The 26,543-nt window shown below is 45.9% G+C and overlaps 1 protein-coding gene across 6 annotated transcripts; it reads right to left on the reverse strand.

Annotated features, from left to right (window-relative positions):
* Window positions 1-240: 240 nt before the first annotated feature.
* rgs3b (regulator of G protein signaling 3b) lies at window positions 241-26,496 on the reverse strand. Of its 6 annotated transcripts, none has more exons than XM_076998169.1 (26): window positions 24,955-26,491; window positions 22,937-23,134; window positions 22,519-22,688; window positions 20,108-20,158; window positions 19,783-19,841; window positions 19,089-19,183; window positions 18,639-18,707; window positions 17,776-17,836; window positions 17,161-17,251; window positions 15,524-15,621; window positions 12,442-12,523; window positions 12,225-12,330; window positions 11,706-12,075; window positions 11,379-11,427; window positions 10,968-11,221; window positions 10,796-10,879; window positions 8,474-8,585; window positions 7,508-7,551; window positions 6,104-6,226; window positions 5,188-5,214; window positions 3,693-4,469; window positions 3,455-3,522; window positions 3,015-3,119; window positions 2,623-2,684; window positions 2,290-2,456; window positions 241-1,994 (listed from the first exon to the last, which is right to left on the reverse strand). In XM_076998169.1, the coding sequence occupies exons 1-26, from the start codon at window positions 24,993-24,995 to the stop codon at window positions 1,800-1,802; spliced, it is 3,558 nt and encodes a 1,185-aa protein (XP_076854284.1). In that variant the 5' UTR covers window positions 24,996-26,491; the 3' UTR covers window positions 241-1,799. The 6 variants fall into 6 exon arrangements, 5 of the variants coding, with proteins under 5 accessions (XP_076854284.1, XP_076854281.1, XP_076854280.1 ...); XM_076998166.1 differs by lacking the exon at window positions 5,188-5,214 and having other exon boundaries at window positions 24,955-25,047; window positions 26,131-26,490; XM_076998165.1 differs by lacking the exon at window positions 5,188-5,214 and having other exon boundaries at window positions 24,955-26,490.
* Between the last annotated feature and the right edge of the window lie 47 nt (window positions 26,497-26,543).

Below are 26,543 nucleotides of genomic sequence, written 5' to 3' on the forward strand. Positions count from 1 at the left end.
AACCCTTTCATGAGTAACGTATGATATCTTGAGTACAACTAGCTGTACAAAGACACAAACAAACATATTTCATCAATTTGTTTTGACTGGTGGTTTGTTGGTTTGTCATAGCCTTTACTGCCCTCTAATGTTAAAGCTAGAAAAGCAACCTGTAGAACACAAATTAACATTCACTGCTAGTGACCACGTTGTAAATGTCAAATAATTCAGAATGCAAAATACTATTAATGTAAAATGGAGTTATTCTTTAATGTAGCTTTATTCAGTCTGAATATGGGACATACTCAAAGCAGGAAGTGGATAATAAGGCCACAAATAAATACAGCAATATTAATCACACGTAGGATGTGCTTACGTGGAATTTAGAGAAAAGAAAGCAAAGTATGCATCTTCGTTGCCAGCAGGCTGAATCACAGGCCAAAGAACTTTTGCCCAAATTAACACAGAATTCCGCATTTCTGATGTTTATGCACAAAACATGTTACTCAGTAGCGGAAAACAATTACAGTTCCAATGAGGTTTCATTTTTGTTTAATCTCAGATGTACGCTTAAATAACGACAGACTCCCTACAAACAGAATACTCCATATATATCCATATTTCCAGCAAAACAAATTGCTAGTCTATATTTTGGAAAATGACAACATTTGCGTTGCCGTGATATTGTACTACCTGCCTGTGTATAAAGATAAGAAATTGTTCACAGAATGGGAAAAAGATGTAGTTCTGATGAGTTCTGACGATTTGTGAGGTCTCGAGGCTGCTGATTTGGACAGGGGTATTGTGTATTGCACTTTTAAATTAAACAGGCAAATCTCTAGGAATTTGTAGAAACTGATTGACATTAAAGGTTTTATTGTAGTTAGGACTAGGGTCTGATTTTAAAGGTTTGTTTTATTGTAGTTAGGACTAGGGTCTGATTTTAAAGGTAGGTTTTATTGTAGTTAGGATTAGGGTCTGTTTTTAAACGGTTTGTTTTATTATAGTTAGGACTAGGGTCTGATTTTAAAGGTTTGTTTTATTGTAGTTAGGACTAGGGGCTGAATTTACAGATTTGTTTTATTGTAGTTAGAACTAGAGTCTGATTTTAAAGATTTGTTTTATTTGTAGTTAGGACTAGGGTCTAATTCAGTGGCCTCAGCTTCTCTTAAAGCTTCATTAGTGTGAAATTTAATAAAAAGCACTTTCACGCATTACATATCTTTGTGAAGACCTGCCATTTTAATCAGTCTATTTACAGTGAGAAAAGTCCAAAACACTTTTGAGTGCTTCTGAGTACTGAACATGTGGTTCTCTTTCCAATGGTGCCTTGTGTCTAAACAAAACATCAATCCGTAAAGCTATCTAAACCGGGACGCACAGGTGAAACGGCAGAGCTGAACTAAGGGCCAGATGGCTGCTGATTAAACCGCCCCATGTACCTGGGGCTCACGGTTAAAAAAAGGACTGCAGCAATCTGAAGCCGAACAGTACCAAGCTTCCCTCTCTGACCTTACCCAACATGCTTTTCACCCTTCACACACTACCTGTGAAGCCAGCATCTCAGTCCCAGCACTCGTGTTCACGCTTTTACCAGCATCATCCAGCAGGGGGCAGTAGGAGGTCAATGCAAACCCACTGGTCTAGAGCAATCGGTTCCCTCCAAATCAGCCCTGGGGCCAGAAAGAACTGATACATACAGTCCTGTACATCGGCCAGAGAGTATGTTAACAAACACTGACTATTGTCTTACTCCATCCATATAATACACAATGCCGTTGGGTCTTCATGGTGACCCTTTGGGGTCAGAGATGACAAGATTAGGGCAGCTCTGTGGTAAGGTTGGGTCTCTTTTGGTGAGTTAAGTCCATGTAGATGTCTGACCGAAGGAAGCGAGGGTAGGGGTCCTTCTCCATGAGTCCATAGATCCTACTCTGGGCCAGGTCGAAACATTCGGCACTAATGTTCTCCATGTTGTCCTTGGTCTGTTCCCGGGTGTACGAGTCCAGATTGACCTGGGGACACAGCACAGAAGCATGTGAACACCAGTGAGTAGGATCATGTGACCTCCAGTAAGCACCAGTGCCTTTAATAAAGCTGCTCCCAAAACCTGTGCTCATTACAGCATTACAACATTAAATCTGGAGTCTTGCACAGCTAAATATGTTCATTAAACAGTAGATGTATGATATTATTATGAGTTTTCGTTTAGCCTTATTATAGTCACTGGCAACTGAGTTTCAGTTTATACTTATTTTTTACACGTAATCACTTCTCTGGTGAATAAATACTTGATTTATTTTTACCCACCTCTTTGCATGACTTAATGGAAATGTATTCTGCGTATATTTTCTTTGCTCTGGAAGCCATCTTGGACAGAGACTTGATCCTCCTGTAGTCCTCACAAGCCAGCCAGAAATCCAGATTCTCCTCACTGAACTCCGTCTGCAGGAAGGAGCGGAACATCGTCTGCCCGTCTGACAGGGAGAAGTTGAGACGGAACGTGACGTCACAATGCATCCGTGCTGACATCACAATCATGATCCAAAGTAATCGCTGCTGTTTTCCATATTCCATTTAAAATGGGAACGCGATCGCGCAGTGCTATTTCATAACGCCCAATTCACTTTCCAACAAACTTACATTTGTGAGAGAGCAGCAGGTCGAAAGATTCGCCCCACTTGAGTGCCTCCTCTGGAGTCGGCCTGTTAATGGAACCAGTCAAAGTGCTTAACTACGGCATGATGCTCCACTGGTCACGTATTCACTAATATTTACTGTAGAACATCGTGATTTACTTTGACCCTGTTTTAACCACACCTGTCTCTAACGCAACTCATGATGTTACACTCGACTCGACACTTGATACATGAATGGCCACTTCAACGTTTCCTCTCTTACGTGGCATTGAAGTTTGTGCTTTGATACGAGGGCGTCTCTCGGAGCCGTAGTGCTGATAAACATTTCAAAGACCGTGACTCTTCCCAGCCTTGGAGCCAGAACAGTTAAAACAGGATGCCAACATCTGCACTCACTTGTCTGATTTGAGGGCCTTCTCCAGTCTGCTGGCTGGATTGCTTCCATGTTTGTCATTGCTTCTCTTCCTGAGGAAGGTCAGCCGATGTTTCACGTCTTTGGCCCTGTGGGAACACCAGGAGGAAGTGAGAGCAGGCCTCGATTGCAAACGCTCCTCCTCCAACCAATCACAGGCCAGGCGAGCACTCGACCGCACGCGAGTCGCGCAGCGAGTCAGAAACGAGCACTGAGAGCAATAACGAGATCAAACGAGATCATCAGAAGAAGCGTCGCGGCTCAGAGGGGAACGGCTAAGGAGCCATCGCTGATCGCAGCGGGAAGCTATCAACACGGCGAGTGGTGTAGTGAACATCAAAGGTCTTAAATGCCCACTCGGTCTCGTGCAAGTGCAAATTTACTAACGTCATATTCAGCGAAAATTCAGAGTAGATCCACTTACAGGTTCTTTGATTTCTTTTTCATGATGCTCTTCCCCGTTTGGCATTGACAGTTCGGCTCGCCGCAGACCTGCAGGTAGAGCAGAAACTGCTTTGTTACTGCGCAACATGCTAAATAGAAATGGAATGTTTTACTGAAAGTCAATAAACCAGACATTTTAATCAAGCAGGGAATGTCAGCCACCGAAGCTAGAAAGGATGGCAGGCGAAGATGGTTGAACTCCTGGTGGAGAAACGTACCCTCCTGCCAGTGAAAAGCAGGCAGATCTGGTGGATGGAGCCTCCGTTCTTGGTGAGCTCCTTCCTCAGGGTCTGGGGGGAGGGGACAGTCCAGCGCTCCTGCGTCTCGCCAGCGCCGCCCTGCAGGCAGTGGATGGCCTGGTCGGAGATGAAGCGTGGGGAGCGGGGTTCCTGGAGGAGGCTGCCCTCGCTGTGCGTGCGTCTCCGTCGCAGGGACGCTTGCACACGCAGACCCCCGCTCGCCTCTCCCCTGCCGGGAGACACCTCCACCAGGCTCCTCCTCTTCAGGTAGCCTTCGTCACTGTCCTCTTCCTCTTCTTCCTCCTCCTCGTCATCGGTGGACGAGGTCAGAGCGTTCGGCTTGAAGGAGCGATCCAGGCAAAGTCTGGGAACGACGAGAGGCAGGGAGGAGGAGGAGGAGGAGGACGAAGGCCTGATGGCCGTGGTGATGTCCGTGGTGTTCTCACCCTCTCCCTGCCCCCGGTTCTCCAGTTCGGACCCCCTCGCCCTCGGCTCCCTCCCCGGCTCCTTCCAGACGCCAGACGGCTCCACCAACGTGCGCTTGGGAGCTTCGCTCGCCGGCGGAAGGTTCTGGACGGCGTCCTCCGGCGGGAGGTGCGGGTCCGGGAAGGAGAGGTGTTCGGCGGGGCAAAACGTTCTGGTTCTGCTGCGACCCATCAGGGGTGATCCGGAGGGGCAGGAGGGCTCGGGAACACTGTGCGCTCCAAACCCAAGTAAGCCCAGATCAGTCTCCTTCCCAGACTTTGGCTCCAGCATCTGATAAGTAATTGAAACACAGCGCTAACTACACACCAAACGCCTAAATATTCATGTATCATATGACCACACTATTGCTGTTTAAAGACATAGCGTTCATGATGTTTTCTGTATTATATTATATATATATGCGTGTGTGTGTGTGTGTGTGTGTGTGTGTGTGTGTGTGTGCGTATTGCTTTGCGACTGCATAGGGAGACAGTGCTATTCTTCTGACAGCAGGGCAACCTTCACTCACGGCCATCAACTGTGCCGTTATAGAAAGATATTTGATGCCACATCTGATATTTTCTACTTCAGGAAATTGCAGCCAGCTGGAGTCAAAGCAGCTAACATCCAGTTCCTCAACATTCATACCTAATATCCATATGACTGGCTAAGGAATTTATGGTTTTAAATCGCTTTTAAAACAGTGTTTTCTTTCAAGATGGATGGACTTAATTATACTTTCTAAAGTCCTTTTCAACAGTGAACTCAGACATTTCAATATTCAAGTATTCCCAATAATGTATAAGGGGGGTTAGTCAAAATGTCCTTAACACGTCAACAACATACAACATGTGAATTAAATCAAAATGGCATAGCTTCACAATTTCTTCAAACCAGCATGCCAATCAAATCACTTTTATAGATAAAAGATATCCAAATGTAAAACACAACAAATACGCCAGACATCCCGTGACAAAAAACACAAACGTTTAACGTAAATCGTCCTCACCTTCACAAAAGGTCCAATGTTTATCGCCTAAAGACAACTAATGTATTCTTTCATCATAGCAGCATGCAGAGCAACACTCTTCTTTCTCCCTTACTCCCTCCCTTTTTCTCCATTCCTCTCTCTCTCTCTTTCTCTCCCACTCTCTCCTTCTCTTTCCCACTCTCTCTCTCTCTCTCTCTCCCATTCTCTCTCTCTCTCTCTCTCTCTTTCTCCCACTCTCTCTCTCTCTCCCATTCTCTCTCTCTCTCTCTCTCTCTCTCTCTTTCTCCCACTCTCTCTCTCTCTCCCATTCTCTCTCTCTCTCTTTCTCCCACTCTCTCTCTCTCTCTCTCTCTCTCTCTCTCTCTCTCTCTCTCTCCAAGTCACATGTGCGTGTCTGCTCGTGCTAGTCTGATTAATGATGCTGCTGCCTCCATGGTTGCTAATGCCAACCCAAGGGGCACTCAGTCGCGGAGGAGACCGAGAGACAGATGCGGAGAGAGGGAGGATAGAAGAAAAATCTAATTTTCTCTGTCCTGCTCCTGGAAGACACTGAAAGATGGCATGAACACTAAACAAACACGGAACAGCCTGACCCAGTGCTTGACTGCACACCAGCAGGGCACAGAGCTGGGACTGTGCATGTCAGTGTTGAGCTGTGGAAGCCACCAAGAAGATATCACCAGGGAGGATAATGTACCTTCTGAATGTGATTCTGTTGAGCGTGTGTCTGTGCACACAAGGAGAGCAACACCTGATTTTTTACACCATGGGTACAAAGTGGTAGTTTCATTTGAAAAACTAAAAGAGCCAAATTATTTATGATTTAAGGTTAGGGTGATGGGTGTGTGTGTGTGTGTGAGAGAGAGAGAGAGAGAGAGAGAGAGAGAGAGAGAGAGAGAGAGAGAGCACAAGGGTGTGTGCTTGTGTGCTGTACCTGATCAGGATGCATTCTCTGCTGCAGGGCGAGCTGTTTGTTAATATTATCTCTCAAACACTGATACACCCTCCTCTTCTGCTCTACTGAAAAGGCCTCCAAACTAAACAGGCACTCAGTTCTCTATAGAGAGAGGGGGGAGGGGGAGGCAGAGAGAGAGGGAAAGAGAGAGAGAGAGAGAGAGAGAGAGAGAGAGAGAGAGAGAGAGAGAGAGAGAGAGAGAGAGAGGGATATACATCATAAAAACGAAATCTCTTTTCTTTGGGTGATATGTTTTGCCCTCTCAGGGTTTATTGTGTGTGTACACACAGTGTTCAGGCTGTGAAAATGCAACCTTTGTCTCTCACAGTGCAGGGAGTGAGAAGTGAGAGAGTGAAAGCAACAGAGAGAGAGAGAGAGAGGGAGAGAAAGGGAGTGAGAGCGGGGAGAGAGGGAGAGAGAGAGGGAAAGAGGGAGAGTGAGAGAGGGAAAGAGAGAGAGGGAGAGGAGAAAAGATGAGAGAAAAGCAAAGAAGAGAGGTACACACACTGTCACTCATGTATCTGTGTGTGTGTGTGTGTGTGTGTGTGTGTGTGTGTGTGTGTGTGTGTGTGTGTGTGTGTGTGTGTGTGAGGTGTTGTCAGGGAGATGGGCAGATGGCTGTGTGTTCACTGCTTCGCCTCTGCGTGTATTTGCTGGACTGAGCCGTCTGTCTTGCTGACACGTCTGCTCTGCTGATTGAGGATCAGACACGCTGCTCCCACATGACGTACACCATGTTAGAATCAAGAGTCACGCTCTCCAGAATATTATTACACTGCATCTATGTGGTTAAATGACCACATGTGCTTTATACAGTTAGAGAACATAAAACATTCAATTATGGGATCCCGGGAGAAACTTATCTCAGATGGAGGCATTTTGAACATATTTAGAGAAATGATAAAGTATGCCTGATATCACCTATGTATTCTGGATAAGGCTCAGTTGTACATATTTGTTTTTTCTCAGCCTCTCTAGGTGACTGTAGTCTAGGTGACTGTAGTCTAGGAGACTGTAGTCTAGGAGACAGCAGTCTAGGTGACTGTAGTCTAGGAGACTGCAGTCTAGGTGAACGGGAGAGGTGTATGTGTGTTTGTTGGATATGATACATGTATTAAAAAATGGAAACATTTAAGAACAATTTGTAAAATTATTGTTTTTTTCATGATTCCCCAAATATAAAACCAAATCTTCTAAGTGTTTGGAACATCTCATCGATGTCTGACACATCATGCCAACAGTGCGGTGACCATTTTGAACCGTGACTTAAATGAACTTTGCTATTGCCGAATTTGTAAATTCCCAGCTCCATACATGCTGAGATGGCTGGGGTAGCAACAGGACGCTCATATCAGGGTGACCGGGGGTTGGGGGGGGTCTCACCTCTACTCTGTAGGAGATGTACAACCTCAGCTTGTCTGCAGGAACTGCACAGGAAGGGAGAGAGAGATGTTTGTAGACAAAGCAAAAACTTCACCGCGGTTGATTGTGTGTACTTCACACGTTTCCATCAAGCAGAGGCACACCAGTAACTTTGTGATAATGTAGTAATCACACAGCACTAAAGGTATGTTCTGTTTAAATGGTACCATGCCCCTCTAAACACGGACACAGCAGGGGATGGCAGGCGTGTGCGCTGTGACACGCCTTGGGGTATTTCTGTCCATCAGGAAGGTACAGAGCTCACAGGCCATCGCAGCCTGGAACAACCTCTGCCAGAGACACGGCCATTGTTCACGGCAGACACAGCAGCAGAGGAGATCGGTACTGTGGGCGTTCTCAGGGAACTTCACTCGCTCGAAACACACACACACACACACACACACACACACACACACACACACACACACACACACACACACCCCTGTTGCCTCCTTCCTGACTGCTGCTGTTGGCTCATGTACACAGTCACAAATAACCCAGGGTGTAGCTTACTCACATCCCCTCCTCTCTAAACAATCAGCCTGCAGATGGATCATACACTTTCTCACAGACACACACACACACACACACACACACACACACACACACACACACACACACACACACACACACACACACACTTTTCTGTTTGTGGCCCTGTTTCCCACTCCAATAAATACTGGGGCAGTTCAACTTCAGGTTAATATGGGTGAGCGGTGCAGCTGGGCTCTCAGACAAACCACTGACAAGATCGAGCTGCTCCAAAGACACGCAGAGGCAAACTTTAACTCATCTGTTTATCAGAGACTATCAAAGCACAAAAACACCATAAGCATAGAGCCCCCCACCACCAAACACACACCATCTCCAAAAATGTACTCTGTAACTTCTCCAATGTGTGTGTTTAATTGATGTTAGTAAACATACCATCTTGCAGTTGGATCTGGTGGAGATATAGAGGACTTTGGAGCACGTTACATCGGCCCTGGTCGTCCTCTCTGGTCAGCAGCATCAGGTCAGTGTAGATGAACACCGTGGCCTACAGGGGGCGATAGAGGCAGCACTCAAAAGCACGCTGGTCCCTGCTAACCTCACACCACCAATGGCCTGCGTGCGTCAGTCTCACCCAGGAGACGTTCTGATGAGGCCGTGTGCGGTGAGATACCAAAATGCAGCCATAGTTTCCTCTGCTTTGGTTTGATGCGAGCGCTCCATGTTGCATCAAGGAAATGATTAAGATCTTTCTCGTGGAAAAGGAGGACGCAATACACATATATACGCACAATAAGCACAGCTGGAAGTGCAGACTAAGACAACAGCCCGTGATTTTGCTTTCCTTCCTGTTCTGTGGAGGTTCTTTACCCTGACACAGGACAACAAGACACACCCACCTGTATTTCTGGCGAATGAAGATCGGGGATTTGAGAAGCACTGATCCTACATCAGTTTTTTTTTTTTTTTACCAGAATGTTTATCTGGATTGAGATTTGTGGGTTTGTAGTCATGGCTACAGTGGTACATGGTGATGTCAGGTAAACTCCTCCTACAGATCACTGCTTCATCTTTTAATTCCAATTCCCACAGAAGAGGAGTGTTAGTCTCAATCCTGCTCTGGCCTGGAGCCATGCCAAACTAATAAACTTGGCAGTTTCAAATCGCAGGCAAACATACACACACCCACACAGCCACACACGCAAACACACACACGGCAGGACACTGAAGGAATGCAAGCCAGTGATGAACAGCTCATCCTTATTAAACACGCCAAACTTTACAAATGCCAAGCTCAACAGTGCATTACACACTCGGGTCTCACAAAGAGAATAAAGGTCCTTTAGCCATGAAAGCCTGTCAAGACAAAAACTCCAAGAGGCTGTAGAAAGAGGCTGGAATAATTGCTAGCACTACGGAGTGGATCAGAGTGGCTATTGTGGCACAGAAAGATTTATTTTTCCTCAATATGCCTCACTCTGTGTTATCTAGAGGTCAAGCTATTCCCAAACCAGAGATCTTAAATACTGTAGCCAGAACGGACCCCAAACCTGGGCATCTCTTCCCCTGAGCCTCGTGAAACGTCTGTTTGATTTGCGCTGCCCGTTGTTGATGCTGAATCCAATATTCCTGCGTTTCTTAAGACACCTGCTCAGTGAAGCTAATCTGCTTTTCACGCAGCTGTGATGTACGTGAGGATCTGGACGTGGAGAACAGGTGGAGAGAAAAAAGGGCGAAGAACACGTCACAAACAAGGACCCTCTCGTTCCACCAGAGAAGAAGACTGCAGCATGTGAAGCAGTAATCCCTCAGCAGGATTCTTGCACCCACGTCATCTTTTGTTCTCAGCAAAGTCTTAATTCACTCGCCAATCAATAATTCACTCGCCAATCTTACACTCCACTGTTGGTTTTTATTAGGGGTGGGCATAGATTAATTTTTTTAATCTAGATTAATCTCACTGAAATCTTGAAATTAATCTAGATTAATCTATATTAAAATGGCTCATATGCGTGCTACCCAAGTAATGACTAAAAGTCAGTTTTTGAGATAGGGTTTCTTAATACAGAGGGTGCGTTAGACCAGGGGCTCATCTCCTGTTTCCAAAATGCATCAATGACAAAGCTGTTCTACTTTGTAAAAAAAAAACGTTGAACTCGTGTTCAACAGTTTATTCTTACATGAATTTGTAAGCCTACATACTGTACATTAAAAGGGGTTGATAACATGTTTATTCAGCTAAACATGATATTTGACATGTAAGCCAACATTTAGTACATTTAACCTCACGGACGTAATTTGGGAGGGACTTTTTCAAAAACTCTGCAGTTTTAACGGTTAAAAAGAAATATTTAAATAACGACGAATCTAGCGCTAGGACCATGCAGAAAACGACCGCTCCGAGCTCCGCTCCGGTAACACTTTACGTTCCTAAAAATGAATTTTCCATGAAGCAAACCTGGCGACTTTGTGGCCGCATCCATGTAAACACACGTACGATTTGTAATTCACAGGTTTGAAAACTCGCTTACCCATTTTGACCCAGTTCCCAACCCAACTTTAAGAATAGATTAACGGCGATAATTTTTATATCGCCCGATAAGAGTATCAAATTAACGAACGCCGTTAACGGCCCACCAATAGTTTTTATTCTGCAGCTTTCTGGAAGAAATGATGCCTCTGAGTCATGTGCTGTGGAGATGGCGGTATGGATATGAACACCAACACAAGTGCTGAGGGGAGTGTCCCTGGCCTTACCTTAAGTGACATGTGTGTACTGTCGTGAAGGATCATCTCCTCTGACAAGAGTAGAGTTCTCTCTGGGCTGCACAAGTCGAGAGGCTACAATACAATGAAAAGTCCATAAGTTACCACGAACGAATCACTCTTGTCACTACAAACCTCTGAAACGGACTCGGGGGACGCGCACCTGCACAAACACAGGAAAGATGAGGATCTTGGGGGCCAGGGTGACGTAAGTGCCGTAGTTGGAGTGCGGGAGGTGCGACTGGACGATGGTGCAGTTCTGGTAGTTGGCGAAGCTCTGTCTGTAGGCCGCGGGCGGCAGGCTGGCCGACCCGCTGACAGACCTGCGTAGGGTGGCCCTGGTCTCCATCCCGCCATCCGCCAGGAACCCCTGACTCTGCCGGAGCCCTTCGGATGGGTGAGTCTGATAGATTCTCCCTGAAACAGCAAGGGTTAGATTACAGGATGACGGATTAAGTCATTTTGAGAAGGGACTGGTGATTTTGCTGAATTAAGACCATTTTCTCCAAACCCAAATGTTAACCACCTTATCAATCATAATGACACCCACACAAATACATATACAGACGCTTACCAAGAGTTCCCAGTGTGCCGTTGCTGTCTGGATAAACAGTTTGTAATATCTGCAGAGAAAAGACGCATTTAGTAGACATCCAATAAACACAATAACAATCTGCTGATGATTGAAGTCCTGTTGAGAAAGCACAGCTGAGCAGGACCAGGGCGTTAGTGGGGGGCTGAGGTGGAGTGAGAGGTCTCGGGTGATGGAGAGACATGCACCTCCACCTAAATAATGCACAAGCCGCGCAGAGACGCTGCGTGGCGCCACCTTCTGGTTTCTCTTCAGCACAAAGGTCTAATGAAGCATTGCAATCCATCGTGCACATGTTTCAATGGTTACCTGGTTTGCTGGACTGACAGGAGACAGGATGATGTAATTGTCTCCGCTGGATGATGTCACACGGGTGCCCTTGAGGGTCTGTGTGCGTGTTTTGTAGTCGTTCTCCTCCTGTTTCCCCGTCCAAGACCACGCTGCCTCTGGTACTGTACTTCCTGTTACCTCGGAGCCGCCGCCTTTCTTACGCCGCCCCGACCTCTGATTGGAGGGCCGGGAGAGCAGGGGCGGGGTCTTGCTTTGGTTCTTGGTGGCGGGGGAAAGCGTGTCGAAGCCGGAGGGTTTGTACGACGGCCTGTGGATCAGGCCTTCATAGTAGGGCTTCATGAGCGGTACGGTTCTCCACACCACCACGGTGATCTCGTTCCGACAGTTCCTACAGGAGGGAACCGGTGCACCGAAACACGGAGACGTCAAAACAAACTCACAAACAATTTCCTAATGTCAAATGTGTGGCGGTGCTCGGCGTAGAGCCGGCTCATGGCAGGGCACGGTTGAGAAGATCCCACAGTAAGATCGGCAGACCTGATGGCGTGCGCTAGGTCCACGCACTTCCAGTGCTCCACCGCCTGCCCGTTCAACTGGAGCACCGTGTCCAGCTGCTGGAGGCCTGCCTGGTGGGCAGGGCCACCTTGGAGGAAGCGAGAGAAAGAGATGTCACGCTAGTTCTAGTCCCGAGGCTGACAGGCACGTGTGTGCACGTGAGACACCGCTTCACGTGTCTGTCTGTGATGGGACTGACCTGGATCCACAGCTTGCACTCGGACCGGCGAATCGGAGCAGATGGTGAAGCCGAAACCATCTTTCCCCCTCAGAATGGTAACCTGCGCGACGAAACACACACATCTATTGTCAAACGGACCGTGGGAGCCAAATCCTTCCATTACTGTATGTGCTGGGCCGAGCAAACAGGGCCTACATCACCTCCATCGCAGCCATCTGAGGAGTCTAATCGAAAGCTGCTCGCTCGATGCAAGACCTTAATGTGTCCAGGCTAGACTTATTGAGCACGAAATCTATCTGAACGGGCACATCTGAGGTGAATTTGATCCAGTAAATACGCCGAACGCAAGCTCTGCGATCATCTCCCGCTGAGATGCCGTTCGCACGGGCACAGTACAGAAGAGCAGCCACGGAGCAAGGTCGGGGAGAACATGTGGAGAACACGTGGAGAACACAAGGAGAAGAAAGGTCTCCCTCCCAGAGCCGCTTGAACCCAAGGCCGCACCTCACAGCCGTCGGGGCTGTGAAAACCCACAAGCTGAGAAATTAGCCCAGGTTGCCGGGGGAGATTGGGGGGAGGACTCCGCTCTTGCTAGCAAGAAAAGGAAATGTCTGGCCTCCGACAAACAGGGCAGAGGGGGGTATTTGGACAGGGCAGAGGGGGGTATTTGGACAGGGCAGAGGCGAAGCGGGCGAAAGAAACCGAAGCCAAACTAAACAGGGAAATGTGGGGGAGAAGAAATGCCTTGGGTAATGCTGGGTGAACAACAATAAAGGAGAGAGAAAGAAAGAGATCAGCAACACTGCTGGTGTTCCTCATGGTTCCTCTGGGTCTACGTCCTCATTAGCTGCTCGTATGATTACGCTGATGAAAGATCCAGCAGTCCAGGTCGTCTCAGTCCAGGAGGTCCACTGCCCTCAGCTCCTCTGACTGTACAGGTCGGCCCCCCCAGACATCATCAGCCCTACACCACGTCCGAGTAGCAAGAGCTTCTCACCTTCCCTTCAGATATTAGCACCAAGTCCAGGAGAGTCCAGGTCTCCTTGAAAAGTACTGAAATACTCTTATCTAGCATCTACAGCAGGTAAAACGCCCTTAATGCACACACCAAAAAGAACATCTCAACAATACATTTTAAAATTAATTAGTAAACTGTCCATAATAACTGCTAAAGCTTTTCCATTTTCTAATTCCCTCCACAGCTCTCCGTAACTCCATCTCCACGGTTCCCCCCCTCGGATCGATCCATACGGGCGCGGCGGGACCAACCTGAGGCAAGTTGCGTTCGATGCAGAACCGGCACAGCCCGTGGATGGTGTGCATGGTGCCCGAGTCACGGCCGGGCGCGCACAGACGACGCCTCTGCCCCGCGGCTCTGCGAGCTTTCAGCACGGCTGGGGAAGCCCTCATGTGGCGGAGATGTCTGCCCAGAGCTCGGCGCTACTGTTCCCAGAGCACGATGGCTCATGGGAACCTCGCAGCACAGAAGAATGACAGGAAGCCACCTTCCAACCCCCTGACTGGTGGCCAGGCAGTGTGTCTACACTTGATAAGCGCACAGGCTTCCTGAACAGATCTGTCTGCACAGTAAATGCACTGCTTTTTCTCTCTCTCTCTCTCTCTTTCTGTCTGTTTCTCTCTCTCTCTCTCTATCTCCCACTCCCCCTCTCCCCCCTGATATGTCGGATTTGGCATAAACACAAACATCCATTATGACCACGGGGCATTAAAGTTTAAAGCCATGTTTGTTTAAGCAGGGCACACGTCAACAAGGTGCCATGGGGGCACATTTGTCTGTAACTGGCAGGTAGGCAGGTGAAAACACGTCCGGAGAAAGTGCCACACCATCACGTTCACATGCCTACAGAACGCATGGAATATTCACTCGTCAAATCGTGAATGATTAAAAAAAAAACACACACACACACACAACAACAAAAAAAATCATAATTTTCTATTTCAACTGCTATAGATATTCTAGCGTAAGTTTATCTGTGTTTGACCACCTTCGAAAAAGACCTTGTCTATGAGTCTAATAAAACACGTAATAAAAGAACACAGTAGTTTCCTAAAAATCCTGAACAGCTCGTTACGGTAAGAGAGGGAGGGAGAGAGGGAGAGAGGGAGAGAGGGAGAGGAAGGCCACTGTGGACGGGCCAAGCGCTGTGCAACAGTGCCACTCAGCCAGGAACAAACAGACCGGCCGAAGCGAAAAGCAGGCGGAGGTAAATGATAAACAGCACGGAGGGGCCGGCCGACCCACCGCCGCCACGGTGTCAACACTTCCTGTTCCCAGCTTTGTGTGGACAAAGACAGAAAAGCCCGAGTAGAAAGTCCTGGGAAATGCAATTCACGAAAGTGGAAGGGTGGGTGTGGAGATTGCGTGTGCACGCGCGCCTGTGTGTGTGTGTGTGTGTGTGTGTGTGTGTGTGTGTGTGTGTGTGTGTGTGTGTGTGTGTGTGTGTGTGTGTGTGTGTGTGTGTGTGTGTGTGTGTGTGCGTAACATTGTGGACTGACAGCTAGACAGTAATGTAATATCAAACGCCACATCTGCACAGCTCCCTGGTACCCGGCGGGTCATTAGTGCCAACCAGCTGGGTCTCCAGTGATGCCCTGATCCTGGAGGTAATCACGCTCTCAAACACACTAGGGGCTACGGGCTGGGTTCATTTATCAGTAATGCCAAAGTTGTCTCTACTCTAGATCCCTAGATGTGTTAAAAAACATCTCAGTAGTAAGACAATTGAAAAGTTGATGGGTTCTAAATATAAGGAGCTTAAATGTTTGGATCCAGTGAAATATGCAACACTTGAATGATGCCAGTCACCAAGCAAAACATTCACAGTACCTAAACGGCTCATGAACAGGAGGTCGAATGCTTTTACCACAGTAAATAAAATATCAGAACACACATCTCTCACTATTTGCAATAGAACATTAAACTTTTTGTCTGAATCGTTTATATGTAAGTTTTTCTTCTCATATCACAGTATGACGTAACATTACATTAGCAAAAATATCTCACATCGCAAGGAGAGCTAACTATGGCGTTCAATTAATGCAATTATGCAGACCACAAAACAGAAAGGGTCAGACTTACGGTTAACGACTGCATGTTCTCCACGGCCACAGCGTCGGGTGTAGCGGTGTCGGGTGTAGCGGCGTTGGGTGTAGCGGCGTGGCTGGACAGGGCAGCGTCTGTAACGTACATAATCGAGGTCCATGAGTCCCATGTGGAGAGGCTGGTCTTTGAAAGCATTGCTGGCTCCTGCAGGGAGTCCCTCCACACGGCAGCGCGGGGCTGGGGCGGGTTGGGTGGGGGACCACGGTCCGGTCAGCACTGCCTCCCAGGGTCAGATGACACTGACTCACAGAGCTGGGAGAGATGTGTTTAGTATCTATCTGTCTGACACGAGCCAACGTTGAGTGCCCCAGCCTGGGCTAGAAGCAATTACCAGTAGAACCAGGGGCAAACGAAGAGGGAGAGAGAGAGAGAGAGAGAGAGAGAGAGAGAGAGAGAGAGAGTGTGTGTAGGGGGAAAGAGAGCAAAATCAACTTCTCTTCATGTATTATGCTCTATCCAATCAACCACTGACAGACTCCTCCCACTATGTAACCCCACATGTAACCATAGTGATTACAACTCTCCCAGGAAACAATGTCTTTAAGCGTTTCTCCTTGAAGTGGCATTCAGCTGGGACACAATACAGCTGCCTTTCCCCCCTAAGGTCTAGTTCGGTGTCCTGCTTGCCTCTCCACGGTGCTCTCTCCCTCTCTCTCTCTCTCTCTCTCTCTCTCTCTCTCTCTCTCTTTCTCTCCCTCTCTCTTTCTCATTGCATCTGTCTTTCTTTGTGTCACTTTCTTCTTTCTTCTTCTCTCATGTCTAATCTTTTCTAATCAAGTCTAATCTTTTCTGATTTCTCCAATGGCACACGCATGTGCCTTCTTATTTACCATATTCCTCTACCATTGCTTAGCCATCAGTCCACAGTTTCACACACACACACACACACACACACACACACACACACACACACACACACACACACACACACACACACACACACACAACCAACAACAACGACAGCAACAATTAGCATGATTAGGACCCTCTCCAAAATGAGCCAGCCAAATGAACTCGCTAGCATCCTCCTTAACTAGCCCCTCTGGGACGGAGCCCTCACGGAGCACCGAGAGGTCCAGGCAGCTCAGGACACGTCTGGGACCACCACAGAGCTTCAGTATTTGAAGCCTAATACGTCAGCCTCAAATGCCACACACAACCACACAGCGTGCGTGCGTCTGGCCCCCAGCTCTTTGAAATGAAATACAACAGGGTGGTTCCTCTCTCCTCAGGGACACGTTAGCTTAGAGCGCTAAGCTCCAAGCATGGGAAAGGCTATGATAACGGCAATAGCGCTGCAATAACAGTCTAAAAGAATCAAAAACGTGACTGAAACTGCAACAGAACCGCCTCAGAACCTCCCGCCATCGATCAGAGGCAAAAACAAAAAGATTTCATTTTGCTTGTTTTTGGTTACAACATATAGTATGTGGGCCACTGTTGCCAGGCAGAAAGACAAGCCGCCTCAGGTGTAGCTGTAATACAGGGGTGAGGAGGTTCAGGACCGTCATGTGGGATTTGTCCAACTTCATTTACTTCTCTGCAAGTCAAAGAAAAACCCCGGAGTGAGAGAGAACTGCGGGAGAGAGAGAGGAGGTGTGACATGAGCTCACCAGCGGTCCGCCTGATGCGTCGTGAGGCCACTCGTAGATGTTTGGTTCTTCCCAGCTCCTCACCCAGGAGATAATACCAGCCCCTGATCTCCTGGACCAACACAAAAACCCGTACAGTCAGCTCTCTCCCACAAGCCGAGCCAGATCACACACACGATGGAAGGTGAGAGAAAGAGCATCAGACAGACAGACGGACAGACAGAAAGAAAGAAAGACATGAGGATAGACAGAAAGAGAAAGAGGAGGGCAAGCTCTATGCCAGTTTTTGATTGAATTGAGTGCCTGTGCCCTGTCCGTGTCTGTTCATGTCTGTTCCCTGTGGTTGTGAGGACGATGTGCTCACTGTGCTCTGTTAGAGGGCATCACTGTTACTCAGCGCCTAAATCCTCTCCTCTCCTCTCCTCCTATCCTCTCCCCCTCTCCATCTCTCCCCTCATCTCTCCTCTCCTTTCCTCCCCTCTCCATCTCCCATCTCCCCTCTCTTCTTGTTGCTTTATGTACACTGTTTAATCATTCTGTTTAACTGTTTACAAAACTATTATTACTATAACTGTTATCATAAAATGAACCATGGCCCAATACATGGAACTGGTAGGTTATATTTTCTATTTTCACCTTTGCTGAAGTGAAGAGGGAATGAACTCCAAAACTCATGCAGCCCAGGAACTCACTCCGTCTGCAACCACAAACACACGTCCAGTCAAACACCTCCAGTTAAACACCTCCAGTTAAACACCTCCAGTTAAACACCTCCAGTCAAACACCTCCAGTTAAACACCTCCAGTTAAACACCTCCAGTCAAACACCTCCAGTTAAACACCTCCAGTTAAACACCTCCAGTTAAACACCCCCAGTTAAACACCTCCAGTTAAACACCTCCAGTCAAACACACCCCCAGTCAAACAAACCCCCAGTCAAACACAACTCCAGTCAAACACATATCCAGTCAAACACACCTCCAGTCAAACACATATCAAGTCAAACACCTCCAAACACCCCCAGTTAAACACCCCCAGTCAAACACACATGCAGTCAAACACACCTCCAGTCAAACACACGTCCAGTCAAACACCTCCAGTTAAACACCTCCAGTTAAACACCCCCAGTTAAGCACACCTCCAGTCAAACACACCCCCAGTCAAACAAACCCCCAGTCAAACACACGTCCAGTCAAACACCTCCAGTTAAACACCTCCAGTTAAACACCCCCAGTTAAACACACCTCCAGTCAAACACACCCCCAGTCAAACAAACCCCCAGTCAAACACACCTCCAGTCAAACACACCTCCAGTCAAACACCTCCAGTCAAACACCTCCAAACACCCCCAGTTAAACACCTCCAGTCAAACACACATCCAGTCAACCCCAACAGTCACAGAAAGATTGCACTGCTAAATGCACTCTACCCAAAGTAGAAAATGACAAAGATGCAGTTTAGCCTTTAGGTTAGAAGAGAGTTTGAGTGACTCTAGCTCACCTGGAGCTACGACTGCGATTCCACGCGGTCACCAACAACCTCTTCTGCTGCTCAACGTCTCCAACAGCCCTGCACACCATCATCAACACATAAAGCCTCAACATTTCATCAATCAGTAGAAAAACACTCCATCCCCTCCAAAAAAAACCCCAACAAATCTCCATACCAGAGAGCTTCTAAGTCCTAAGAGAAAATGCTTTTCCTTCTGTTTTGATGCTATATAACCAGCAACCAAACAGTAATGCACAAGCTATGCCTTCAAGGTCAAATGTACTCTAGAGGAGGACACTGTAAGATTCAGCTAATATAACATGGTATTTAACTTCCTCTTTATTTTACCATTAAAATTTGGTAAACCATTTACCAGTGTCCTGTTTGGAGGAACGTTAGTGTTTTCAAATGTTAGTGTCCTTCAAAAGCAGGGTGTGCATCAACGGGGTGACCACGTACATGACAAGCGTCTCGTTGAAAACAGGACACCTGCAGTCTATGACCGTCCGGGTCTTCCGCCTTTTACTGTGGTCAATGTCTGGAACCAGGGCTATCTGCAAAAGGACTTCGCTTAATAAAACCACAGTTCACGTTCTATCCCGACACACGCGTCCTCAGTAGGGGCGATCTCACGTCAACGCAGGGGGGGCATTTGTGTCAAGAAGACAGGGAGTGTCAGTGAAAACGTGGAGCTGTATAGGAAGAGAAGCATCTTCTGAACAGCTGGGTCTAATAGAACAGCCAACACAGTCCAACAGACAGACCTCTGGGGAACATGCAGCAGTCAAGTGTAAAACAAATTCTTCAACTGATTCATGAAAAGCAGTACAGACTGTCAGTATCTGTATCTACTGTGTGCAAGCCAAGATTCCACTGAATAAGACTTTTTTATAATTACATATTAAAAGTCTTTAACTGATTCATGAAAAGCAGTACAGACTGTCAGTATCTGTATCTACTGTGTGCAAGCCAAGATTCCACTGAACAAGACTTTTTTATAATTACATATTAAAAGTCTTTAACTGATTCATGAAAAGCACAACATAACGTTGGTGTCTGTTAGGAAAGACATACTGACTTGTGTGGTCTCACACATGAGCAGCACATAGAACTCAAACGCTGCACAAATTTATCACACATATAACACACCTACCTTGATATATGAGTCACATGGCCTGTATTCCTTTGCCAGAAGACCCCTGGCTTCAAGAACTATGAAACCAAAGGCAATAAGCAGGAATGGTTGATTTAATCGTGTTAATGAACAAGGAAGTTATGAAGTTGACTATGCAAAATTTCAGTGAAGACATTTTAATTGTAACACAATTTTACATTAGCATTAGGTGATTGGACAAATGATCCAACATCACCCATAAACACAGGAGCTTCATGTATCCACAAACAAGGTGCTGGATGGTTTTCTTTCATAAAGCATTTCATATAGTGCAACATGACAGGTCGTAGGTCATGGAACTCACGTTGAACATACAGCACTCCCTCAGCTGGTGTTACAATCAGCTTAAGCTGGCCTAAAGAGAAGACATGTGTTAAACACACACACACATAAACCTGCACACACACACAGCTGCACCAGTGGACTGCTGTCCAGATCAATTACGAACTCTTTCATCTCAGCTTAATGTTTTCTCCTTTTTTGTCTTGTTTGCTATTAAACAAGCGTTGGTTCAAAACCAGCATGTGACAACTAGATATTACACTCATGTCTAGACTAACCCAATAACACAGGAGCCACTAGACACTCCAGAGACAGACAAGTTTGATGGTCTGTCAGCTGAAGGGCTCCAAGCAGGTATGCAGCCGGCATCACCGATACATCTATACCCTACTGGGCCAGCTGGGCGACCCTCACACACACACACACACACTCACACACACACACACACACACACACTCTCACACACTCACTCGCGCACACACACACACACACACACACACACACACACACACACACACACTGATCAGTGTCTTCCAGCCCTACAACACACATCAGCTCTGTGTCACACCACTAACTTGAAAATATTGAGCCTCTGACCACATAAGTTAATGTGTAAATCTGTTGAGTTCAGGAGAAACCATGTAGTTAAAAAACAAACAAAAAAACAAATTACAAATCACCAGAGTGACCTAACAAAAACAAAAACTCACCATGAGTTTGTAAAATAAATGAGGACCTCTCCCATTTTCTAGACCAACTGAGAGTCCCTCTCTCTGTGTGCTGACTGTCCATGTCATAGTAACAAAAAAGACAGACTTCCCAACCCTAAATCCATCTCTCTCCACACGGCTGTGGCATACAGCATCTGTCAGCACACACAGGCAGCACAAAAGGCTGAAAGCAAAGATTTCAACCGCCTTTCTGTTTTCGAATAGCTGATAAGGCAGGAAGAGTCCTGATTGGTCAGGGATCTCCTTTGGATGAAGGGAAAGGGGGTGTGTCTCTAAGAGAATTCCACCTGCTACACTTGCTGATGTAAAGCCTCAGTTTGGGTCAAGGTCAGCCCTGTGCTTCTGATTCAATACCACTGATCTCAGACCAGTGCTGCGGTTGAGTGAAAGAAGCAGGAAGCATTTTACCCAGAGCACAAAGAATCACACAACCGTCCTCTGGTCCTTCCCAGCAGTTGGTGTGTTCACAATTCAATGCTCTGATAATGCAGCCCAAACACTAGGCAAAGAAACAATAGAATAGACTTTCAAGGGCCTTGAGGCTCAGTGTAATTACCGTCTTGAAATTTCCTAAAGATTAATGTAAGATCTTATCGTGAAATATTGCTCTCAACCAGTCACTGTGTGAGAGGGAAATATCAGTCTCGAAATCTGTAGAAAAAAAGCTCATAATATTTCTCATTTAGTGTAATATAGATGTATATTAATATATTGCATTTGAATATTCATGCTTACATATCAGTCCTTGTTATCATTCACTGAGCAGAACAGATTCAGAGCTGCAGGGAACACTGTGTGGCCCGTTAACGGACTTTAATCCCACAGAGTCACTGATTAGCCCAACAGGAAATGATCCAGTCACAATGCCTCATTAATTTCTGGATGGAGTCGTTCACGCCCGTGAGCTAAACCCACGTTCACACATCCGACTCCAACAGTATGGGACACGCCAGCAGTTATGCGTTATTGTCATGCATAGACTGCTGGTGTGAGACTCTGATGCCTCTGATGCCTCATTCGGGGTAGCGGCGCGTCTGCACGAGCGAAGCGACGTTCCACGCCCCGCCTCCCGCGGCCTGTGGCCCCGCCTCCTCTGGACCAGGGAAGTCACGGAAAAATACACGGAAAATACACGCGACACACGTAGCAGCGCTGCTGAAAATGGGCTTTCGGGGGCGTGGTGGTTCATACGTTTCAGAGGTGTTTTTCACGCTCTGTTTAATATAAGGAGGTCAGGTGGTGGACACAAAAGGGTGAGGGTGTTGGCAAAAACATTCCAGGCTGCAAGCAAAGATCATGAAAATAGATGAAATAATGCTAAATGTATTTGCCAAACATTTTTTTTCTTCATTTGCATTGCTGAAATCACAAACTTCATTAAGTCACTTCCCCGCTAGAAGAGAAGGTAAAAAAATAACCAATGCAAGCGCTTTTCCATACATATTTAATGCTGCCATCTAGTGGACAAAGATGTGAAACGCAGGAAAGTGTGTTTACATTCCAGAGGACACTTGGAATACTAACACACCGTTTTGTTTGTTTGCTTCTCAAAGGTAAGAAGTACAGTGTTAATTAATTAGCAGCATCGTGTGGATAGTATATGAAATATTAGGTGCAAAATATGGTGCTATTACTAAAGCAATAGTTATAACCTTGATGTGATATGGTTATCATGACTACAAAGAATAACAAAATCACTTGCCTTTTCCCCTAAATGCAGATGGTTGAACCTTCCTCTTCTTCCTGAAGGCCGCTTGCGTGCTGTTCTTCACAGAGGTTTGGACCACTGCGGCTACTTTGACCAGTGCACCAGGATCTCTGAGACTCAATGCTGGCTCCCACTCACTTCTTCCTGGCACTTCTGCTAAGACACTAACATAATGATGAAGTCAGTAAAGAAAAACAATATTGTCACATGCAGTTGAAAATGTTGGGCGAATCATAACCTGGCGATAAAAGTTAATGTACAGCTATATTGATATAATATCAATATAACATTGATATAATATAATAACAATGAAAGAAATTCATTAAGTCGTGAAATGCTGGTATTACATTTACAGGTTCTGTGGTTTTGTGTTCCTTGGAAAGAAAAGTACAACACATTTAATGATTTTTACTTTGACTGTTGATGGAGCACTGGCGCCCTCTTGTGCCTGCTGGTGTCTACGATTCCTTTGACGTGTCTTGCTTGTCTTCTACTCTGCGCGTTCTCGGAACGTGCAGCGCGTTCCCGGCTGGATCTGCGTCTCTTTTTCTCTGTCTGATCCTGGTTCAGGTCGGGGATGCGGCGCAAGTTTGGGTTTCTATGAACACTCCTGAAGGGAAGATCAGAACCGCCCTTTGAACTTTCTGCTTGATAAACCGTAAAAGACAAATTAGCACCGCAGGAGTCTAAACTAATGACTCTAATCTTGTCAAGTTCAAATGGGTTTATTCAGAGCGCCAAATCTGACATGTACCATTATTTTACTGTTTAATTTGTGTTAACTTCACTGTAAAACAATATCCACTGCAAAATGTCTAACTGCACGAAAAAGTCAAATAAACAAAAATGCAGGCATTTCAACGTTGAATCGACGTTGAATCAACGTCGAAAGTGATGGTTGAATCAACGTTGGATTTTGTGTCGATTTTGAAAGGTGAATCAACGTTGATATGCCAACGTCGTTTCAACGTCATACATTCAACCTTGAATAAACCATAAAATTCACGTTCATGATGCTCAAAATTGCATGGGAGAGAGGAAAAAAACAACTGTATGCCATAATGAAAAAAGAACAATTTTTTTTTTTTTTTAGTCTTTCATTTAACTCGGAGTACCACCACACAACCTCATGGCCTCAAGTCTGGGACTCGAACCCACGACCCTTCGGTCTCAAGACCAGCTCCCTAACCGCCAGGCCACGACTACCCTGCAAACTCTCTGTAAACCTGTTGATTTGTCATTGCGAAGTTTTGTTTCTGCCTCAAAACATTTAAAACCGTTTAATTGCCTGATGTTGTCTTCCTGGTTAATACCTGCCTGTTTTTGACGACGTTTTTGGACGAATTAATTTTAAAAAATTATATTATTATTATTATTACTACTACTACTAATAATAATAATTAATACCTCTTTCAAAACCCTCAGCCAATGCCAAAGTGTTGTTTGTACTTTTTTATTGTATGTGTTTTTTGGTAATACAAAGGCAGGTTGAAGATATTACGTTGATTCACCGTTAATAGTTCAACGTTTGCGCAACCATTTAACATTAAACGTTGATTCACCGTTAATAGTTCAACATTTTCGCAACCATTTAACATTAAACGTTGATTCACCGTTAATAGTTCAACATTTTCGCAACCATTTAACATTAAACGTTGATTCAACGTTGTTTCAACGTTGAAACAACAACAGACAGTATTTCAACTATATTTCAACCACATTTCAACGTTGAAGGTCGGTCGTGTGCCAGCTGGGAAGCATTAATGTAAAAGCGGAGAGAAACTCTGTGTATCAGTTCAGTATAATTAAAGAGAATAACAGATCTGGACAGCCTGTCAGGATGCTTCAGAATTAAACTCAAACTGGGTCGTGATTCTTCGCCCATCACAGTTCACTAAACTTTTTGGTAAACTTGACATTGTGTCTCTATGCTTCACATGGCGTAGTTACATCAAATATGGAACATTTAGGCGTTTCTTTATTTAAATAGAAAGTATTTACTTCTTTTTTTGTATTCATCAGCCGGGAAAAAAGGCTTTGTGCTTTTATCCACTACGCTCTTGGGGGTTGATGGTCCCGGTAGGCGGTGAGGAACAACACCAATTACACCACCCACCCACCACCCATCACCACCACCCACCACCACCTCCACCACCCACCACCACCACCACCACCCCACCCACCCGTTTACTGCGGTAGTTGGTCGTAATAACACCCGTTTGAGAACCTACTTACGTGGGATCATACACAAGTCAAAAATCAATTCCATTCATTCAGAACCGACGTCTAATATTTTGTGGCATAATAGTGGGCTATATATTTATTTGTAATCCTATCCTAACTTGAATTGCTTCACGTTTTCAATTTGGCTCGTTATTATTAGAAATAGTTTCTAAGTGGATACCCAACATTTCCAAAAACACAACTTGCCTTTTAGCGACGTCTTGCCCGACCATTGTGCCATATTCCATCTCTACACACGAGGATCCTGAAGTCTTGTTCGCTTCTTTCGTCTTTCAGCAGCTGCACACACACACACACACACACACACACAGCTGCACACACACACAGCTGCCGCCACATATATTCAAACCCCAAACTCCCCCCATCCACAGTTTGGAGAGGAAGTCTTTCTGCGCGGAGCTGCGAGCATCCGACCAATCCGAGCGCAGGATTTTAAAACACTCGAGCGTTTAACTAAACATCTACAGACCTCTACACTGAAGACAGGCATGCTTCCAGAGTTTCATTCGTGTTTCATCAGAGATTCAGACTAATGTACTAGACTATTTTACGCTGAGGCGTCTATCCTCATGCAGCAAAAAATCATTTGAATAACTTAATTTAACAGTCTAGATTTATTATAAACACTCATGACAAGACATGATGTTGTTGTTTTGTAAATCTAGATCTTCGAAAAATGTTAGGCAAAAGCATGTTATTTTCGGTCTAAGTTGCATCTAAGGACAGATTAAACGAGCCCTGTTTGCCTGTTAGAGCCCCAGACTTATAAAGTGCCCAGTGACCGTTGTTGCCAGGTATCGGTGAAGAATTTTGCATGTGCTTTTCTACTGGCACTCAGTGCTGAGCAGTACTGTTTAAACGTTTTGTAACCGACAAGAAGGTTCTTCTATTCCACAAAAAATTAATTAATTAAATACTTCTCAAGTAATCGGTCAAATGCCCTTGCCCAAACTTGCATGCAATCCTGAGATTTCTGAATGTCCCCTCTAGGATATATCTGTCTATCTATCTGTCTATCTATCTATCTGTTAATCTCTGTGTCTGTCTCTCTTACTGTCTGTATCTCTTAATCACTGTATGCTTAATTCCAGAATACTTAATGCATTTCATAGGCATTACCATTGCTTAATAATGTGGATTTATTATCAATATCTGAGGTCCAACATGTTCTACGACCAACAGTGCACAATGTTAAAGTACACCACTCCAAAAGATCAACTAGTCTTTTATAATGGAGGTGTGTGCCAGAGAGTGTGAGCGGGTCCCTGAAGGCCACGAAAACACATGGGCTCCATTATTATGCAAATTACTCTCACTGTTCTCACTCTCATTGTGTGTTATGCAAGAATCTTTGACTCTCACCATATCAGAGGTTTTCAGGAGCTGAGGACCCCATCTGGGTGCAGGAACACACACGTGTGACAAAGCAGATCTATGAACTTCTGATCGTTCTCACCGTGCAGATTAAACTTTATAATGTCACATTTTCTTCACGATGTGCATCATTCTTCATCGTGCTGGTCTGGACTTGCCGTGTTTTCTCCTCCCCTGCACCGAAGGGAAGAATCAGTGGAAATCCATGTAGTCCTTGTATCAGAACAGCTGTGTTACTCTGGGACAGAACCACGTGGCCCAGCATGAGTTAATCCCCAGACCAGGGTGCGCTCGCCCTGTTTTTGGGTCTTTTGAGCGGGTCTGAATGAGCAGGACTTTACTGGGTCCTCTCTTCACTTAAGCTCAATAGTTGGAACTGGTTTCCAAGTTCTTTGCCTCAC

This window comes from Brachyhypopomus gauderio, chromosome 3, assembly GCF_052324685.1.
Source record: "Brachyhypopomus gauderio isolate BG-103 chromosome 3, BGAUD_0.2, whole genome shotgun sequence".
Classification (NCBI taxonomy): Eukaryota; Metazoa; Chordata; class Actinopteri; order Gymnotiformes; family Hypopomidae; genus Brachyhypopomus; species Brachyhypopomus gauderio.

Bases quoted from the DNA above. Each gene is read 5' to 3' on its own strand.
- rgs3b (XM_076998169.1), bottom strand. From the start codon at position 24,995: ATGGAATATGGCACAATGGTCGGGCAAGACGTCGCTAAAAG. The intron at 11,222-11,378 runs GTAAGCGTCTGT...TTGCTGTTTCAG, and splicing joins CGGCACACTGGGAACTCTTG to GGAGAATCTATCAGACTCAC. The intron at 7,552-8,473 runs GTATGTTTACTA...CTTCCTGTGCAG, and splicing joins CCAGATCCAACTGCAAGATG to TTCCTGCAGACAAGCTGAGG.